Here is an 18134-nt window from a genome sequence, read left to right as displayed (position 1 = left end):
ATTCAGTAGGTGTGAGCAAATGTTTGCTGTCGTCTAAAGTGATTCCAAAATTGTGTATCATATAGAAAGCTATACGTACTTGTATGTAAGTAATTGGCTCTACGCTGAGTAGGCGTGTGTGCTTATGCTAGTGTGACTAGTGTTGCTGTCAAACTCACGCTTCGGAATTTTAAAGCGTGATTAAATGCGAACACCAAAACAAAGATATTTCCTCGGGTTAACAGTTTAGACACGTACATAATTATGTAAACTGACTTTATTTTTGTTAAGGCTACACTCTTTTTACTTGTATGTATTTAGCATGCACTCACATGCACACATACAACTTTCATCTAGAATCACATGTGGTATGAGCCCAGCAATTATAAGGTGATTGCCGGAAGCATTTTGTTTGCCTTAGTTAGTCTTTGTGCTGGAAAATTAGTTCGTTTTTATAGGAAAGCACGCAGTAGAAGAGACGGTAAAAAGAGTGGACTATTAAAATGTAAAATTGCTTAGGGCAAAACCTGATGCAAGCTAGCGATATATTCTAATTATTTTAAGTTTTAAAATTAAAACAAAAGTACTTTTTACTAAAATCAAAGTTAGGTCATGAAAATAATAAAGTTGCAAATAATATTTACCTTATCATATGCCAGTATATCATGACCCATCACAGCATACCATCTCATGTCTTATCACATCACATGTTAAAAATTCATATGACATCTCAAAATATAACATAACACTCTATCATATCACCTGACTTTAAATCACATCGCGTTATATCACACTATTTTGCATGACTTAACGATGCATCACAACAAATAATGTAAAGTCACATCAAAGTCTCATCATATTATTACACTCATATCATATTGTATTATATCACTTAGTTCAAACACGCCTCATTATCACCTCACACCAATACACATCACAACATATTACACTATATCATCAATAATTATTACATATGATTTACATTCACTTCATATAGTTACACCATATTATATCAAGTGACTTAGAGATACATCACGTCATATCATCTAATGTGACTTAACGGCACATCACATAATGCAAAGTTACATTAAGTTTAATCATATAATCACTTATAACCACATGATGTGATATCATATCTTCCTAAAGTAACATTACGAATATCATATTATATAGCATAATATATATTATATCACATCATTTGACATATCAAACAGTCTCATCACAGGACATAAAGTCTAACTTTTATGTGAGATATTTAGAAAGCTGGAAGTAGTAGTATATAAACCTTTATTTTTGCTCTATTGTTTTTTTTTACCTGTAGAAAATATAGACCGCATTTTATAGAATTGTTTTTATTTATTTGCTAAAATTAAAAATTCAACTTCACATTAAAGAAATTATTATTTTTCATACTAAATATTCATTCCAACTTCCTTCAATGGTGCCTTGACTTTGAAAATATGTATAATGAGTTATGAAAATAAAAATATAATTTGTTCTACAAGTCAGCTGGTTTAACCTTTCAAATCAATTCAAACATACTTTTGAAATACGTTATCGCTTTTAATTTTCCGAAACCCATAAATAATACCCTTAAACTATACGAGCTGCCACCTAACAGGTATAATCAATTAAGTAAGAAGTTGTGTTGGTGTACGACTATCTGCACACAGCGTGCAGACAATCTCACAGCGACTCTAAACGTGTTCGCAATGTTGAGCCTAAAGGAGCTTCCATTTTACTCTAGAGCAAACGAGACAGTAGCAAGAAAATTTATTATTGATTTTTATTGAATTTCAGTGTGCAATTGCTTTGCTTTAATAATGTGTGAATGTGTGTTTGATGCGGAATATGCTTCTTGTATTGAAAATATTCACGCTTATGCCAAATGATATTGGGCGGCCGCTGTATTTCGTTGGCGCTTCGCTGAATAGTAGCAGGCTTATCAGTGTGGAACAAGACAAAGACATGTAATCATGTATTATAGATACATTGTTGTTGCAACACTCCATCCTTTGAAATTGGAAGAGAAATTCACTGTATGTGGAACAAATTGAAATTGCGAACTAATAAATCAAATGAGGAATGGATGTAGGTATAAAGAGAGATAAGTAAACGCAAGTATTAACTAACGTTTTTTATAAGTTATTGGTTACGCATTTTGGTAGAAAAAGTGTTTAAATTAAACAAGTATTAATACAGCTATTTTCAGGTAAGAAAATAAAAAATAATATTTACTTTTGCATTAAGTGTGATATTTTTTTACTCATATCATCGCAAAGCTAGCAGAAGATGATTGCTTCAACAAGCACACATATTATTTGCTTTAAATACAAATTTAGAAAACTTATTACGGCACATTTGCTGCCTTAGCGCCGTGCAATTACTGGGTAAATTGTGTGATTCTTGAAACATGTTCAACATCTTTAGCCGATCCTTTAGAAATTGAGTCGCTAGTGTTGGCGTTTTCTTCCGTTCAGTTGGCGGAAAGAAAAACATTGTTCTGGACTAGTATAACAATCACATTCGCTCCTATTTTCAAATACATATCTACATTCCGCTCATGCAGTATGATAAGCAAATACGAACGACAGCTTTTCGCTTGCAGCAGCACATCCCATCATTTGTAGCCTCGCTTCCTTCGCAAATGTTATCCTTAGCGACAAGAAGCTGAAAATTGTGCGCACACATGGAAAACGCAACGACATCAAGGATATGCAGAAATAAAGAATCTCGTTGCAGCAGCACGACTATCGCGTATATAACGTCTTACACTCAGCAGTTGGAGCATCTTATGAGCCAAAATTGCTTCAAATCCATTTGTTTTGTGAGATATGAAAAGTGATTTCTTATAAGAAAAAATTACCTACTCAGGGTACCAAGGGACATGTGCTCAAATTTAATCAAATGATCTCGCTGGATAAACAAATATTCCTAAACCAATTCAATGAGTCGCTTCATGAGAAAAACTATCTATAAGCTGATGAATTAATCGGTACGTAAACTCTAAGCTTTAGTGACTGGTGAGAGTTATTTTATTAAATTGAAACATGTATTTTATTGGTTGCACTTTTAACTAAATATTCTCTTAAATTTTAAAAATATTTTTTTTTTCCTCTACATCTACATAAATCATAATTTTTATCAGTGTATCGTTAAATTTTCTATTTGCACTTCAAAAATTTCGTCTTGCTTGACAATTTGCAAATAGAAATTCTCAACTTAGTTGAAGCTGAACGCTCGTAAATTTTTATTATCGCTTCTAGCGCTGTATCCCTGTCATTTTGAGAATTTATTTTTCTCAATCTAAAACAATGTTTTTAATAAGGCGACAAATGCAGCGAGAGTTTTGTCGTGATCATAGAGTGAGATGAATTTAAATACACCCATTTATTTTCCTTAAAGTATGTTAAATATACTGTTTCGCTATTTAAAGCTTTAAGTAGAAATATGTGGCAGTCTGACTTTTGTACTGAGAATCTGAAACTCATCCGATAGAAAAAACGCTTAACATCACCAACAACTAAAGAAAATGTTATAATTTGATTTTTATAATTCTTCGATAAAAAATTTGTATGAAAAATTGCACAACATAACCTTCAAACTACCACCATACGACACTCGTCTTGGGTTGTTTATTTTAAGATATAAGACGCAGATAAAATGAGAAAGTTTAGAGATTGAAGTGTCTGTATACCATCTGCTCAAATTTAAACCGGATTGGTCCCTTTAAACTTCGTGCGCAAGCTGTATCGTTGAAATTTGTGTTCCTAAATTTGTCGAAAAATTGTTCCACTTGTTTTAAAATACATGAAAATGTAGTTTTTTTTTTTAGTCCGGGTCAGATTTGATCAGATATTCTAGTATGTTTATAAAGCTGTGAAAGCAAATGAATTTAATTTTCGTTCATTACTTGCGTTCAAATTAAAAACATATATTTTTACTATAATTTTGTCAAATCTCTCTAAGCATTAATATTCGAAATTAATTTAGGACTTTTAAACACAATATTTATTAGATTAATCTATACTACTGGATAAGTTAGAAATTGTTTCATAAAAATAGTAATTTATTATGTGCATTTAATTACTATTTTAATTTAAATTTAATAGCAGCACACGTTGTTTGATTCACATATATTTGCAGTTACTAAAAATAAATATACCGTTTTGTTAATTCACACAAATGAATAACTATGCAATATTGTGAATGGTGCAACCCATGCAGACTTCAGCTCTGAGTAAATATATATTTTGATAGCCCTTTTAAGCCTGCTGTGATTTTTATCTGCTGGGCCATTTACGGGCGCTCTTTAATTGTATTCATTGCAAACACGAGGGCGGCTTTAGTTACATCAAACAAACAACAATTTTCAACATTTACGCTTTTGGTGATTTTCTTTTTTTCCAAATGCTTATGTGTGTGTATATTTGTATGATTGTGTGACAATTTTTTTTCATAAAACTTTATGTCATTAAATTGAGTGCCGGCATTTTAGCCACAAGTTTTACATAAAATATGTATGTATCTCTACAAATGACCAACGGTACTTGGAAAATCTGTTCATCATTTTATTTACTTATGGGTGCGCATGAATGCATACTCTCACATTTTTTCACATATTTACACATTCAAATAAAATATGTGCACTATTATGTAAGCTATCAGTGCCGAAAGGGTTTAACATTTTTGCAATGTATTGTCTGTACTTTTATTTGTTGCAAAGTTGTTTTTGCATTACTCGTTTATTATTCATCAACACATTTTTGTTTTTGCAAATCCTTTTGTTTATATTTCCTACCATGAGTCGTTCTCAACACATTGTTGATTATGACTTTTTTAACACTTAATATAATTTTCACAATTTGCTGGGCTTAAATATAAATATGAGACGCATTTTGTTTATTAATATATTTGCTGTCATATTTGACATCTTTCTCTATCAGCTATCTGAAACCCTCATCCCTATAAATACTGAATTTGTATTTTCAACTAAACCATTCTTCTTCCGATATCACTCACGCACTTAAGAGGCGAAATTTTGCAGAAAATCCTCAAAAGCAACAAGTTGGCAAAAATGATAAAATTTAATGGAATTTTTATGCAAATTTTTATGATCGCTAGAGTCGCATGTGTCTAGCTGTAAGCACATAGATAAGAAAGAACGACCATTTGTAATAATATAAAGACATGCGCGGAGCATAACGCTTACTCTAAGGGAAACGAGCCTTAATTAAATAGTATTATAGCTGACTGAGGGCATTAAACCCACTTTAATGTTACGGTTGGCTGGGTCTTATTTAAACAAATTATGAAAATTTCTTATTTGTGTACAATTGTACGATAAGACAGATTGCAATGGAATCGTATTGTAATGGAATCGTATTGTCACTTTAATTGATACAAGAAACCAGCTACATGTGCTAAAATATTTCGAAAATCCTTCAAGGTATAACTATTCACATATATACATATAAACATGAGTTTACACAATTTTGTGAAAAATAAATATAAAAGCAAATAATTGCCTGCACTTTTTCACTCGCAGCAATTTGGACAAAAAATATTTTAAAATTTACAATTTGTGTACTCAAATTATGCAACATTAAGGAATGTCGTCCGAAGACCAGATGCTGGCTCTTCTACTATTATAATGTGTAAACACACGGTGCAACGTGTACCACATATGTTATACACGTAATTGCTTCATAACTTGCATATACAGAAATATATTTTTGTAAATGGCCTCATTCATCATCCGCCCCGTAGTCCTCACACTCAATGTATGGTAATTCAACGCAGGAGATGGGCTGGATTTTTTTCTCACAGAAAGAAATAAATTTAAAATGAGAGCCATTTAATTTTTTTATTTAAATTAATTTGTCTACACGTAGAAAAATTATATTATGAAATTAAAAATAAACTGAATATATTAGAAATAATATGCACGAACTTACATATATATTAATGATTTTTATTTTCAAAATTTTGAAATTGTTAAGAAAAAGTATTTACCGCAAAATGGTAAAGTTCCTTCTTGGGTAATTTTAGCAGCAGAGTTAATAACTAATTAATCCCCCAACTGCTAGAACAAGTGAAGATACCACGAAGTACTTTTATTATCATTTAAGAACATTATAATTGTAAAATTGAGCTCTTTAAATGTAAATTCGCATATGAAAATTTGTAATGACATAAATATAACTTATAATTTATATTTAAAATAAAATAAACATTCAAAAGGCAGCTCTTCTTCGCAAAATATTATTGCATTTTAGCACGTGCAAAAATATAAGATAATAATGGCTTCACATAAAGGTGCTTTCACGTGCTTCTATGAGTATAAAAAACGCATACACATAAAAATGCTTAAATATATGATAATTGTAATATAGAGAACAATAAAAACTGATACAAAAGATGCAAAGGAATATAACAACATGTTACACAATAAAAAAAACAAGCACAAAGAAATAACAAGCACAATAAAGATAATCGCAATCTAAAACGTTTATGGGTGCCCAGCACGCTAAATCAGACCACTGAATTGAAAGCTCCCTTTACAGCACCACGCTATCTGCCACATTTCTTTCCTAAGCTCCAGCGCCTAAATTCACACATATATGAATGCCTATAGCCCAACCGATAGAGACTTCTGTTTCACACGCTCTCATAATAAACATAAATTCCAAAGAGAACCGTTGGATAAGCAAAACAAAACACTTAGCAAGTCGAAATAAAAGCCACAATGAAATAACTTTTACTTTTTTTCACAAAATAAATACGAAAAGTAGCTCGCAAAATCTACGACTACGCAGGAGTACGTGGTCGCCACGCGTATTTGTATGACAGGATACGTACACGTTGATCAGAGCCAACCAACAATCGGGCCTGCTCAGCTTCCCTGCAGGAAAATGCGAGCCTTTGATGCAGAAGTGATGGGTGACTTCACCTAATTTGTGTCAAGCATACTTAGTCATTATTAATAAAAAAAACATTGAAAAAATTGAGAGTACCCCAGTACGCCCTGTCTCTGGCAACTTTCAAACCATAACCACAAATAATTCATAGCCAAATCTTTAATTTATCGGCAACTGTGCAGTCCTTACAAATTAATTCACTGATTTTCAGTTTCTCTTCTTCAAATGCAGTTGAATTCGGTAGTTTTTTTTTAATGGAAAATGTCGAGTAAACTAATTATAAATGGTGCTCATCTCACTAGAGCTAGACCAAATTTGTATGACTGGGCTTGCCTACAGGGACATATGCACAAACACTCGTAGCTGCCCACAGTTTGCACGAACACGTGTTGGTAGTTGGCATGACCTGTGATTTTTTCTTTTGTCAGCGCATAACAATATATATATTTATATATTTACGATTATTACTTGTATTCATAACTTAATGGACGTGACTAAAATAGGCAGCACAAACAATTTCCAATGGCACTTTTTAACACGAAAAGAGGCTTAGCAAATAACAAGATGAATGCTTGTTAATAAATGGAATTATTATTTTAGAACTCTTGATGTGAAAACTTTGGGCTACAAACCTTAAATTTTGTTAAATATTTAACGCAGAGTTCAACAACAAGGTAACTAGAGAAAGCTTTCAAAGTTTGAATTTCGTTCAGCAGATATTTACACGTTTATTTTGAAGTTTTTTCGTTATCGACATTTCCATTTTTTCACATACTTCTTATCTCCAGAAGGCAATATTATAAAAATTTTTAAGATACGAGTATTGCTACACTAAATTATGGTTTATTTCTAATGCTCGAGATTCACCCACTCATCGAACATTTCCCACTTATCCTTAAAATCTAAGTATGCCTATCATTCATCCGTGTACAATGGCGATGGTTTTTTATATTTTCGGCAACGTTCCAATATCAACCTTTCTTCTCGTGACTCAATGCGTTTTCTCTGAAAATCATTTGTATATGTGCTCATATCACGAGATGACGCCTCGCGCGCACGATCACAGTTCAGCCGTTGTATAATGCCAGTCTTCGTTGGCTGATTGTAATTGCTCAACATTTCTTCAGTTTTTTCGAGCAATTTTTGACCACTGGCAGCCTCGGCGCGCGCCTTAGTCGGTCGTATATTGTACATGACGTCCGATGTGGTTGTCATGTTCTTCAAAAACTCTTCCGAATCTTTCGTTCTGTAGTGAGTGTCCATGCTGTTGAGCCTATTGACGAAGGCTTGTCTTTTATATTCGTGATAATTCCATTTTTCCGGCGCTGGTTGCTGGTAAGTTTCAACATAGAGACTGTGCTCTGCGGGGCAATTGGAGTTTCCATAGATACCCGGTACGATGGCTTTCTTGTCCACCATGCGATCACAACGCTCTTCAAACCAATTTCCGACCAGAACATTCGGATTAAAGTATTTCGGTGTCAGATGATCGAACGCAAATAGCGCCATTATGGTTGTGTGATTAGTCACTTTGAACTAAGCTACATGCATACGTGAAGCTAAGGTCAAGGATCGCAATTTTTACCGTTGCCGAAGTAATTTGCGCTATTAACTACCCCGCTGATCTAAATAATTTTTATTCTAAGTTTTTTGTATACTTTTCTATAAAATTATAAAAATGCTACTGAGAAAGTGAAATTTTTCACTTAAAATATTTTTTATGGAAATAACATAAATCGAAGCATTACTGCGATACAAAATTTTACCAGCTTCCAGCTGAGTTCGAAGTGCATTTGAAAGCAATAGAAAGGTTAGAATTGTGCAATTTGTATTAAGGCTTCACACATTGGCGTTTTTGTATATGAGTTTGCTCTTTTGTGCGCTTGAAAAGAATTTATTTTTTCTTCGAATTCCTTCTCACTGGTGCATGAATGGTGCAATGAATAGCACTTGGCTGCTCATCTCAATTCTTCGCTGCATCACTTGGTTGTTGAATTGCCAATTGAATTTGCCAATATGTTGCGCTCCAATTTCGTCGATTGAATTTAGACACACATATGTACATTTGTTTGTTTATTTACTGATATATTGGTGCATGGCTGCATAAAATTGTGTAACTGATTTGGCGCAAGCTCTCAGAAATGTTAAAGGTTTTTTATTCATTCTCTTTTCTCTATTGCTCTATTCATCTTCATTCTTAATACATGTGCATTTTTATACACATATAAATGTGTATCAACAACATATATTTCTGTTTGAGGAAGAAAGGAAGTAGGTTTTAAGGAATTCCGTTTGTTCGGAGGGGGCTATAGATCTCGAATTTGTCTATTTTCATAGTATAAAGTTGGATTATCATGAAGGTTTTTTTAAGTTGACAGAAATAATTTAAGGTGTTATATCCACTTGTTAATATACAATTTTTTTTACTGCACTTAGCTGTATTGTACAAATTATATATTTGAGAATATTATCAGAAAATTTGAAGTTGATCCGTGTGATAGTTTCGGAGATATGAGGATATTTGCATTAATTCTTCCACTTAGTGTAATCGCACCCAAAATTTTACACGCGCTTTTCTCGAACGCTGTTTTCAGAGTTCTTCTTAGTATACATTTCTTGTAGAAGCCGAGAAATGACCTCAAGTAAACAGAAAAAACAACGATAAATTAAAATATTTTTATTTTATATTCAAAATACTAAAATATTCTACTTTTCCTGCAGACATGATTTTTAGAAAAAGTTACTATATTTCCAGTTATTTAAAAAAATTTTTGAAAATATTTGGTTTTGTGTTTGTAAAAATTACACAATGATAGCAAGCAATAACAATAATGTAAAATAAAAAAATATTTCCCATACTAAATTTGAATTTACATTTTTAATATATTTTTGTAGCTTTCTGGCTCTTATGTTGGGTTGGCATCCCTCCATCCACAACGATGTATTCATCTAACCTTTAATTTGCAACCATATTTCCATTGCGAGGCATTCTCGCAAACAGCACTTAGCATTCTTTGACATTCGGGCTCAATTTCAAATATATTTTTTTTATATTCTAAAACTTTATAGAATTTCCATTCAATCGCAGTGCTTTCAACGCTTTTGAAAATAGAGCATGTCACCAATATTTAATTCCACATTCAACGCGGCAAGCCAAGAGCAATTGAAATTTTTATTCATTTGCATATTGGAAATTCAAAGCGAAATAAAAATATGCAAATAACCACAAATACACATGCATGAAATTTCTGTGTGTACATACATATGTACATAAATAAGAGGTCTTTATCAGGTTTGGCTGCAATTGAATTGAGAAACTTAGTAGGTAAATACACGTTAAAAGGCATTTGCATGGTCGGAATATACGATATTTTTGAACGAAATATATTTAATAAAATATTTTATTTATTTAAGAATATTTTATTTTTGTTTGTAGTAGTGTGCAGCATTCAGTTATTTAACCCAAAGTCCATTGTAGTACATTGATATCGTTAGAATATTTAATAGTTTTAGCAGATGCAAACAATTTTGCCATTATTTTCAGTGAATTTTTAAATATACTTTTCATGGTTTCCTCTTATATTCACTAGTTCATTGAAATATGTTAGCAACTGCCTAGCTTTTTATCCAATATAAAAAAATTCAATTATCTCATAAGCGTATAACCCGGTTTGTAAAAATTATTAAGAACATCGCTTCGTTTTTTTTTTTAACCAGCCATATTGGTTATTATACTCTGGACAGGTTATATTAAGTTTGTCACGAAGTTTTTTAAACCCAAAAATAAACTTTAGCAATTCTATAAAGTATATATATAAACAATTAGTATGGTGAGATGTGACGATTTACCCATGTACGTCTGTATCTACGCGAACTTGTCGTTCTGTTTTTGAGAGATCGATCTAAAATTTGTAGACGTGGTTTTCTCCCCAAGAAGCTGCTTATTTGTCGGAACTGCGGATATTGAATCACTATAGCGTACAGCTACCATATAAACTAACATCTCATCATCATCAAACTCAAGTCCTTCTATGGAAAAGTTTTTAATTATACGAGATACCTTCTGGTAATTTGATATATATTATAACCCAAAGCAGCGCTACAATCTCCAAAGAAATCAGATCACTTTAAGTATAGCAAGCCGACAGATCAAAAACATGTTATTGCATGTATTGTAATTTGTATTTGTGAAAAGTATTAAGTTTCGGTGTAACCGAAAGTAACGTTTTTTATTTATTTTTTTTTTTTTTTTGCTTATTTTATATTATATTTATACCTCAAATAAACTTGAAACTCATTCTCAAACGATTTAAAAATAAATTTTAAAAAATACCAATGGCTTTAGTATTATTATTTTTCAATATAAAATATCAGATTACAAATTAATTGACTCAATTATTCTCAATTTAGTAACGCAAAATCTCAGCTTTGAAATATTCACTAAAACTACTCGCAGTTAAAACAACTCCAACCAATGCTTTTAGTGCTTTAATGTTATGAAACGCCCAGTGAAAGGGTTTAGCAGTGCATTTCAGTTTGAAACTTTTAAACGCTTTGGCAACTAGATGGGCAAGCGAACTCACCATTAGCGGGCAATGGGCCAATGGCGTAAGTGTGATTACCATGCACCGCGGCTATTTTCTGCTAAAAATGCATTACAAATGCGTGAGATTACTGTACGTTAGTGTGCGCGCATGCCGATATATCTGTACATAAGTTGACGCTAATGCTAGTTTGATGCCTTTTAATGTAATTGTTGCCAACACTAATGGAATCGTAACGCTCAATGCGCACGCAGATGTTCAACAACAATAACAATACCACCTACATACTTGTATATCGAAAAATGCACACAGACGTTATGGTACTACCGGAAAATCTGTTTATATGCGATTTTTTTGTATATGATTTTTTCATTTTACTTAAATAATTTTTAACGTTAAGCGAAAATTTGCATAAAATGTTATCAGATAATAATTTAAAGGTATGAAAGACTGAAAAAACTCTAGTACTCTAAAAGGAGTATATAAGTGGCGTTTACTCCGCAAATCGGTCGAAATGCTTGCTATATCATAATAGGCACCACTCGAAAGTTTATAAAACCTTATCATATTTAGTTAAATTACATTTATCTTATAACTGAAAACATTTGTACTCGTTCAATATTTTTCCTGCAGGGTCTGATTATATTTAACTGTATGTGAATGGGTGATTGCCAAGCATGCAAGTAAAACTTGCAATTCGCAAAATGTGTGGCTATTATGCTACTGCAGCAGCTGTCAACTGTGGCGCTAAAGCACATGCCACTTAAGGCCTACATCCATATATGCATTACTGTTACCGTACGCTACCTATAGCCCACCAGCAATGAGTGAATTGCTGATAGTGGTGTTTGTTGTGTTGTACCCCAATTCACTTAATTTTCGCCAAATTCATTTCCAATTTAATTGCTTAATATGGAAATTAGGGCACATACGTGCTGTTATCTACTCTTTTGAGCCACACTCAACATAGAAATATATTAAAGCTGTTCAGTTCAATATGATAATACTGTAAACTAGAGGAGCAGATATCTTTATATTAGTTACATATATGCCCTATTACGGTTATCAACTCAACTGCTTTTTGGTTGCGCAAAATATTTCCTAAAGCTTCTGTTTAAAAAAGCAACACAATTATTTATAATTTTACTAGTATTTTAAAAATATTATTATGAATGAAAAATACGAATTATTGTGTTTTTATTTATGAACAATTAACAACTGACATATAGAACAAATTACATATCTTTTTAAATGTTATACAAAGAATAAATCTAATTCCCACTCAATATTAAAGGGCATACAAAATTGTTGATTTTTGCTTCATAGTTACATGCGTAAACGAACGTTTTGCTCGCTGCGTCAAGGGTGACATGAAGCGAAACTATTAGATTCGATATAGAGAGCTGTCAAAACCCGCAGTTTTTATAACATTTGTCAATCATGCCATTGTAGAAAGAAAATGGATTGGGTATTTTAAAAATAACTTTTGGGCATTTTGCATTTCGATATTATTTTTAGGTGTTCGGTATACGGGTACACCTATTTCACGCATATATGTTCAGCTCTAAATACGTGTATTTATATCAAAAATTTTTAAAAATCATATAACATAATAAAATAATATACATATAAATATAAAAAAAAACTATAACAAAAAATGTTATGATTAACGTTTTTAAATGCAAATATTTCGCATTTAAAACAATAGTAAGAATAGCAAAAAAACTTTAGTTGCACGCTGTTCAAAAGTATTTGTGTCGTTCCTCTAAATTTCGTTTCGCACTGCTTTTGTCAGTTACTTCTTTTACATCTCGCTTTTTTGATATCAGATGTTCAAAATTCCCTAATCTTCATAATCATTAACAGAGAATGAGTGAAAGAATAGGGAAAATGAGATGGTCTCACATCATGTCATCCTTGGTCGCTTGATCCGCAAGTCTGTGTGAAACACACGTTTAATCAAAGCTCGCTCATAGATTGCCCGTGGGCTATGAGCTATTACTGGTTTAATCAATTTTCAAATGACTGATTTCTTGTCACACATATGGCTAATCATATAATACTTACAAGTATTTAGATAAGAAATAAGTCGCACCTTGATTCAATAAGATTATAAGTAGCAAAAGAATATTAGATTATTGTGCAGAATTAAATGTGAACCATGGAATAAGTCGAATGGTAGCCCTGAATCATTATCGTAAACTAACCGAAAGCCTCACGTCGTATGCGCGATTGATTGATTGCTGAAACTTTTACAAGAGATAACATGTAAAATACACATTGTAAACTGACTTGATTGTTAGTGATACAACATATACAAGCATATACATATGTACAATATGATACAAGAGTAAAACAAAGCAATGGAAAGACATTCCAACGACTCTACTAATAAATATGACAGTGAGCAGTATGATAATTCGATCAAAATTTGAAAGCATACTTTTAACAGCAAAACTATGAAAATCAAAAGCAGTTAGGTTCACACATTTATTAAAAATACATATGTAGGTACATAGGGTGCCTCCGGCTTTAAGCAATTGTAGATTTCAAATTACCTAATTAAAACAAAAAACCACAATAATATTATATATCGAAAACTTGTAAATATGGCATTATTTGATTTTATCTAGAATTGATAAATAGCATATGAGTAAAAACACGTCAAGTGGACCCCCCATTTTCCACTTAATCATCGAATTTGAATGTGAGTATTTTTTCATAAAGTAGTCATCATGAGCAAGTAATTCCCCGCTCAGTTTTTTTAAATTTTAATTTAAACAACAATTTTTTTTTAATTGAAAATTTTTACTACTTTTAGTTAAAAAATTAATAATTAGAAAACTATTCGTGATTTTTTAATGAAATTTTCAGGAGTTATAGTTCAAAACTTGTACTTTGAGAAAATAAGTATGAATTTAATTAATTTTTTTTTTCAAATTGTTAATAAACTTTTAAGTTAAGAAATGAAAACTTTAATGACTTCTCCCTCAACAAATTCAATTTTTTTTTTTAGTATTTTGCAATAAACATTAAAGTAACGAAATCCACAAAAAAATTTGACTAATCGCGATTAGATTAAGCAAACCAAAATTTTTATGACGGGCGGTCAGCGCTGCCGGTATAGCGGTTTATATTTGTGCGGTTCGGCAACGCAGTGAATTAGCATGAATGTGGTAGAACAATATGCGTAATACCTACCCGCTTAATAGTTTCAAGGAAATACTTAAGACGGGAATTCCCTAATCCACCAAAACGTATTGAATACCCGCTATTAATATTTCAAGGCCAAATTTTTAACTGGAATTTCCTATTCTTTAAGTATTAAAAATTCATAATTTCTTTAAATTGAATATTTTTGAGTATCTTAGTCATTGACTTATCTTTAGAGTTACTTAATAATTCTAAATAAGGAATAATACTTCATGTTTTAATTAAAAATATGGTTATTTTATTATTAATTTTATTTCAACAAATGAAATATAGTAAATTAAAATTTTTTTTTATAAATAATAAAACAAAGACGTTAAATAATTCTTAAATTAATTCTTATAACTTATACGTATTGCTTTATTTCTTTTTTTTTAACTTTATTCGTAACGATTTTAACATCTTTGTCGAAAACTTTGCAGTCGAGTGATGTATTATTAAGAGCTCTGTAATGATGATATTGGCGTGTATTTTTTATGGTTACACATCGCTCATAACGTAATTTAAGCATCTTCTCATGGGAGTCATGATTTTCTTGAGAGCTTTGGTTAATTTTTTTAAATGCATTCTTACCCCATTGAAATAATGAAGTTGCATTGGCTTATGGCTTTCCCATTTAAGCCTTGCACGAAAAACTTGTCTCTTAAAACTTCCTGCCAAACGATCACATGCTCCTTTCCCATGAGAAGTAGCAAAAAAATTCCATTTCGCGTCCACGTTGAAATCATTTTTATGATTTATTAAATTCACAAAATTATACTTATTTTTGTACTGAGAAGCAGCTCCGTCCGAAAAATAAGAAATATTTTTTATTTTATCCGCTCCAAACTTATTTTTTAGAAATTTTATAAATTTAAAATTAAAAAGGTGAACTGAGCTCGCATCGTGACTAACTTTTTCCGAAATTACAACGTAGTTTATATGATTCATTTCTTCATTTTCTCTATAGTACACAACGTAAGGGTGAATTGAAGCCTGACTGGTATTCCATTGATGAGATTGGATGGCATTTTGAACAGTAAAAGTATAATTTTCAGAAAAATCAAGGCAAACGATAAATTCTATATCCTCAACAGATTCTTTCTTGCCAGTCGCTTGAGATCGTGCAATAAAATCATGTCTCAACAATTCAGGCAATTTTTGTCTTAAATCATTAAGAAAATCTTCTTTTGTTGTTGTTTCTTTAATGATTTCAGTTCAAAAAAATTCAAACTATATTAAATGAATTAAATAATAATAAAAAAATTAATAATCAAAAGAATTAACAATTTAAACATACAAAATCTTATAATTTCATTATTAATATGTAGATTGCGTAACAAAATATAAAAAATATTAATTACTCAGTGGCGTAAGTATAAAAATTATTTAGATATAGAGTTTTTGAAATTTGGATAGTCCAATCTTTTCGTCAGGATAAGCTTCTTTAAATTTTTTGTGTATTTCGTGAACATTATATAATAATAATCGTTTTTGTTTTTGGATTTTTTTCTCATTTTCAATCACCGAAACATAATCTTTCATACCAGGCATTACGCGGCTGACATCATCGGATAGATAGAAAGCTTCAATACGACCGAGGGTTTCAATGTTTAGAGATTTTCCTCTCTTAATCATAGGTTGCGATGCGAATCCTCGTTCTCGTCGTATTTTTTTTTTTTTTTGCAGTTGTCACCATTCGTTTGGAAACATTAAACTCTTTCCTTATCATTTTAATCGACCAATCTGTAGGAAGTGTAGTCAAAACCTGAATTTTATCAGCTCTACTAGTTTTATCATTGAAAGCAGATTTGAAGTTATTAAGTAAAAGCTCTTTTGGATCAATTTCACTATTTACATTGTTAATATTATCCGTAGATTTACTCACAACATTTGTTAAAACGTTTTGACATCCTTTATTACTTGAGACTCTCTTGATTTTGATTGGAAGTTCACCAATTTTCGTTAAAAATTTATTAACCTTATCAATTTTTAATTTGTTATCTACCGGTTTGCAATGAAAAGTAGGATATTTTTCTTCGTCATCTTCGATAACATCATTTGACTTCTCAGGCTTGTTGACTTCAGGACATTTATTCACCGATAATTTACCAAGAATTTCAGGTTTTCGGCCTGAATAAATAGTCCGTTCACATGAATTGCACATATAGTTCCCATAAAAATCTTTAAAATCATGAGCGCGGTTTTTTGTTATAAAAACTAAGTTTTTAATGACTTTTTTATTATCTTTTTTTGTTAAATGGATTGCAGCATTTCTTAACGAGGCTCATGATTAATTATCAACGAAATTACGAATGGCTGGAGATATTCCTTTGTTGTTCACATACTTGTAGATACTAGAACATAAAATATTACGATGCTTTCATATTTATTTCTTTTTACCGCAAAGGGTTTAGTTCGAATATCATTTTATTTAAAACAAGAATTGTAATGTTAATTGAATGTTTTATAATGAATAGAAAAAATATGGGGTAAAAAATTATGGATTTCCAGTTAAAAATTTGGCCTTGAAATATTAATAGCGGGTATTCAATACGTTCTGGTGGATTAGGGAATTCCCGTCTTAAGTATTTCCTTGAAACTATTAAGCGGGTAGGTATTATGCATATTGTTCTACCACATTCATGCTAATTCACTGCGTTGCCGAACCGCACAAACATAAACCGCTATACCGGCAGCGCTGACCGCCCGTCATAAAAAATTTTTGTTTGCTTAATCTAATCGCGATTAGTCAAATTTTTTTGTGGATTTCGTTACTTTAATGTTTATTGCAAAATACTAAAAAAAAAATTTAATTTGTTGAGGGAGAAGTCATTAAAGTTTTCATTTCTTAACCTAAAAGTTTATTAACAATTTGAAAAAAAAAAATTATTTAAATTCATACTTATTTTCTCAAACTACTTTATGAAAACTACTACTAAAAAATTATTTAAATTCATACTTATTTTCTCAAACTACTTTATGAAAAAATACTCACATTCAAATTCGATGATTAAGTGGAAAATGGGGGGTCCACTTGACGTGTTTTTACAACTAATAAAACAGCTGAAAAAAAAACTTGCTTACAAGATTGAATATTTTGTGATAACGAATATGAGAACAGGCGATAATATTGATGCGAATTTGCAAACTACAAAACAGTTATCTATAAATGCAATCTAAATAAGTATAGCGTTTGTGGCATTTCAATTAATAGATTATTGACAATATTGTTAATTAAGTGCACTTCCGGTCCCCACGAAAGGGAAAAGACAATTACGCAAGAGAGACTCTCACGCCGTGCTAAAGCAAAGCGAGTTTAGTTTGCACAAAAAACGGTTGCTTAGATCAGCTGTTGTCATATGTTAACTGAAGTAAAATCACTAGAGCAAGTCGATGATAATGCCGAAATTAAAAAACAGGATTAAGCATATATCGGTACCGATACCGAATTACCATATTATACATATTCACTCACACTAATCACTATGGGACGTCAAAT

The 18134-nt window shown here is 31.4% G+C and overlaps 1 protein-coding gene across 1 annotated transcript; it reads right to left on the bottom strand.

The window, feature by feature from the left end:
- Window positions 1-7814: 7814 nt before the first annotated feature.
- On the bottom strand, window positions 7815-8408 carry LOC106614090 (uncharacterized). Its single transcript, XM_014230038.2, has one exon. It carries the CDS (start codon window positions 8406-8408, stop codon window positions 7815-7817), a length of 594 nt encoding a protein of 197 aa, XP_014085513.2.
- Between the last annotated feature and the right edge of the window lie 9726 nt (window positions 8409-18134).

The sequence above is a fragment of the Bactrocera oleae genome, chromosome 4 (genome assembly GCF_042242935.1).
Source record: "Bactrocera oleae isolate idBacOlea1 chromosome 4, idBacOlea1, whole genome shotgun sequence".
In the NCBI taxonomy this organism is placed as follows: Eukaryota; Metazoa; Arthropoda; class Insecta; order Diptera; family Tephritidae; genus Bactrocera; species Bactrocera oleae.
Note: the sequence above shows the minus strand (reverse complement) of the source record. Positions and strands in the feature narration are given on the sequence as shown.

Bases quoted from the DNA above. Each gene is read 5' to 3' on its own strand.
- LOC106614090 (XM_014230038.2), bottom strand. From the start codon at position 8,408: ATGGCGCTATTTGCGTTCGATCATCTGACACCGAAATACTTTAATCCG.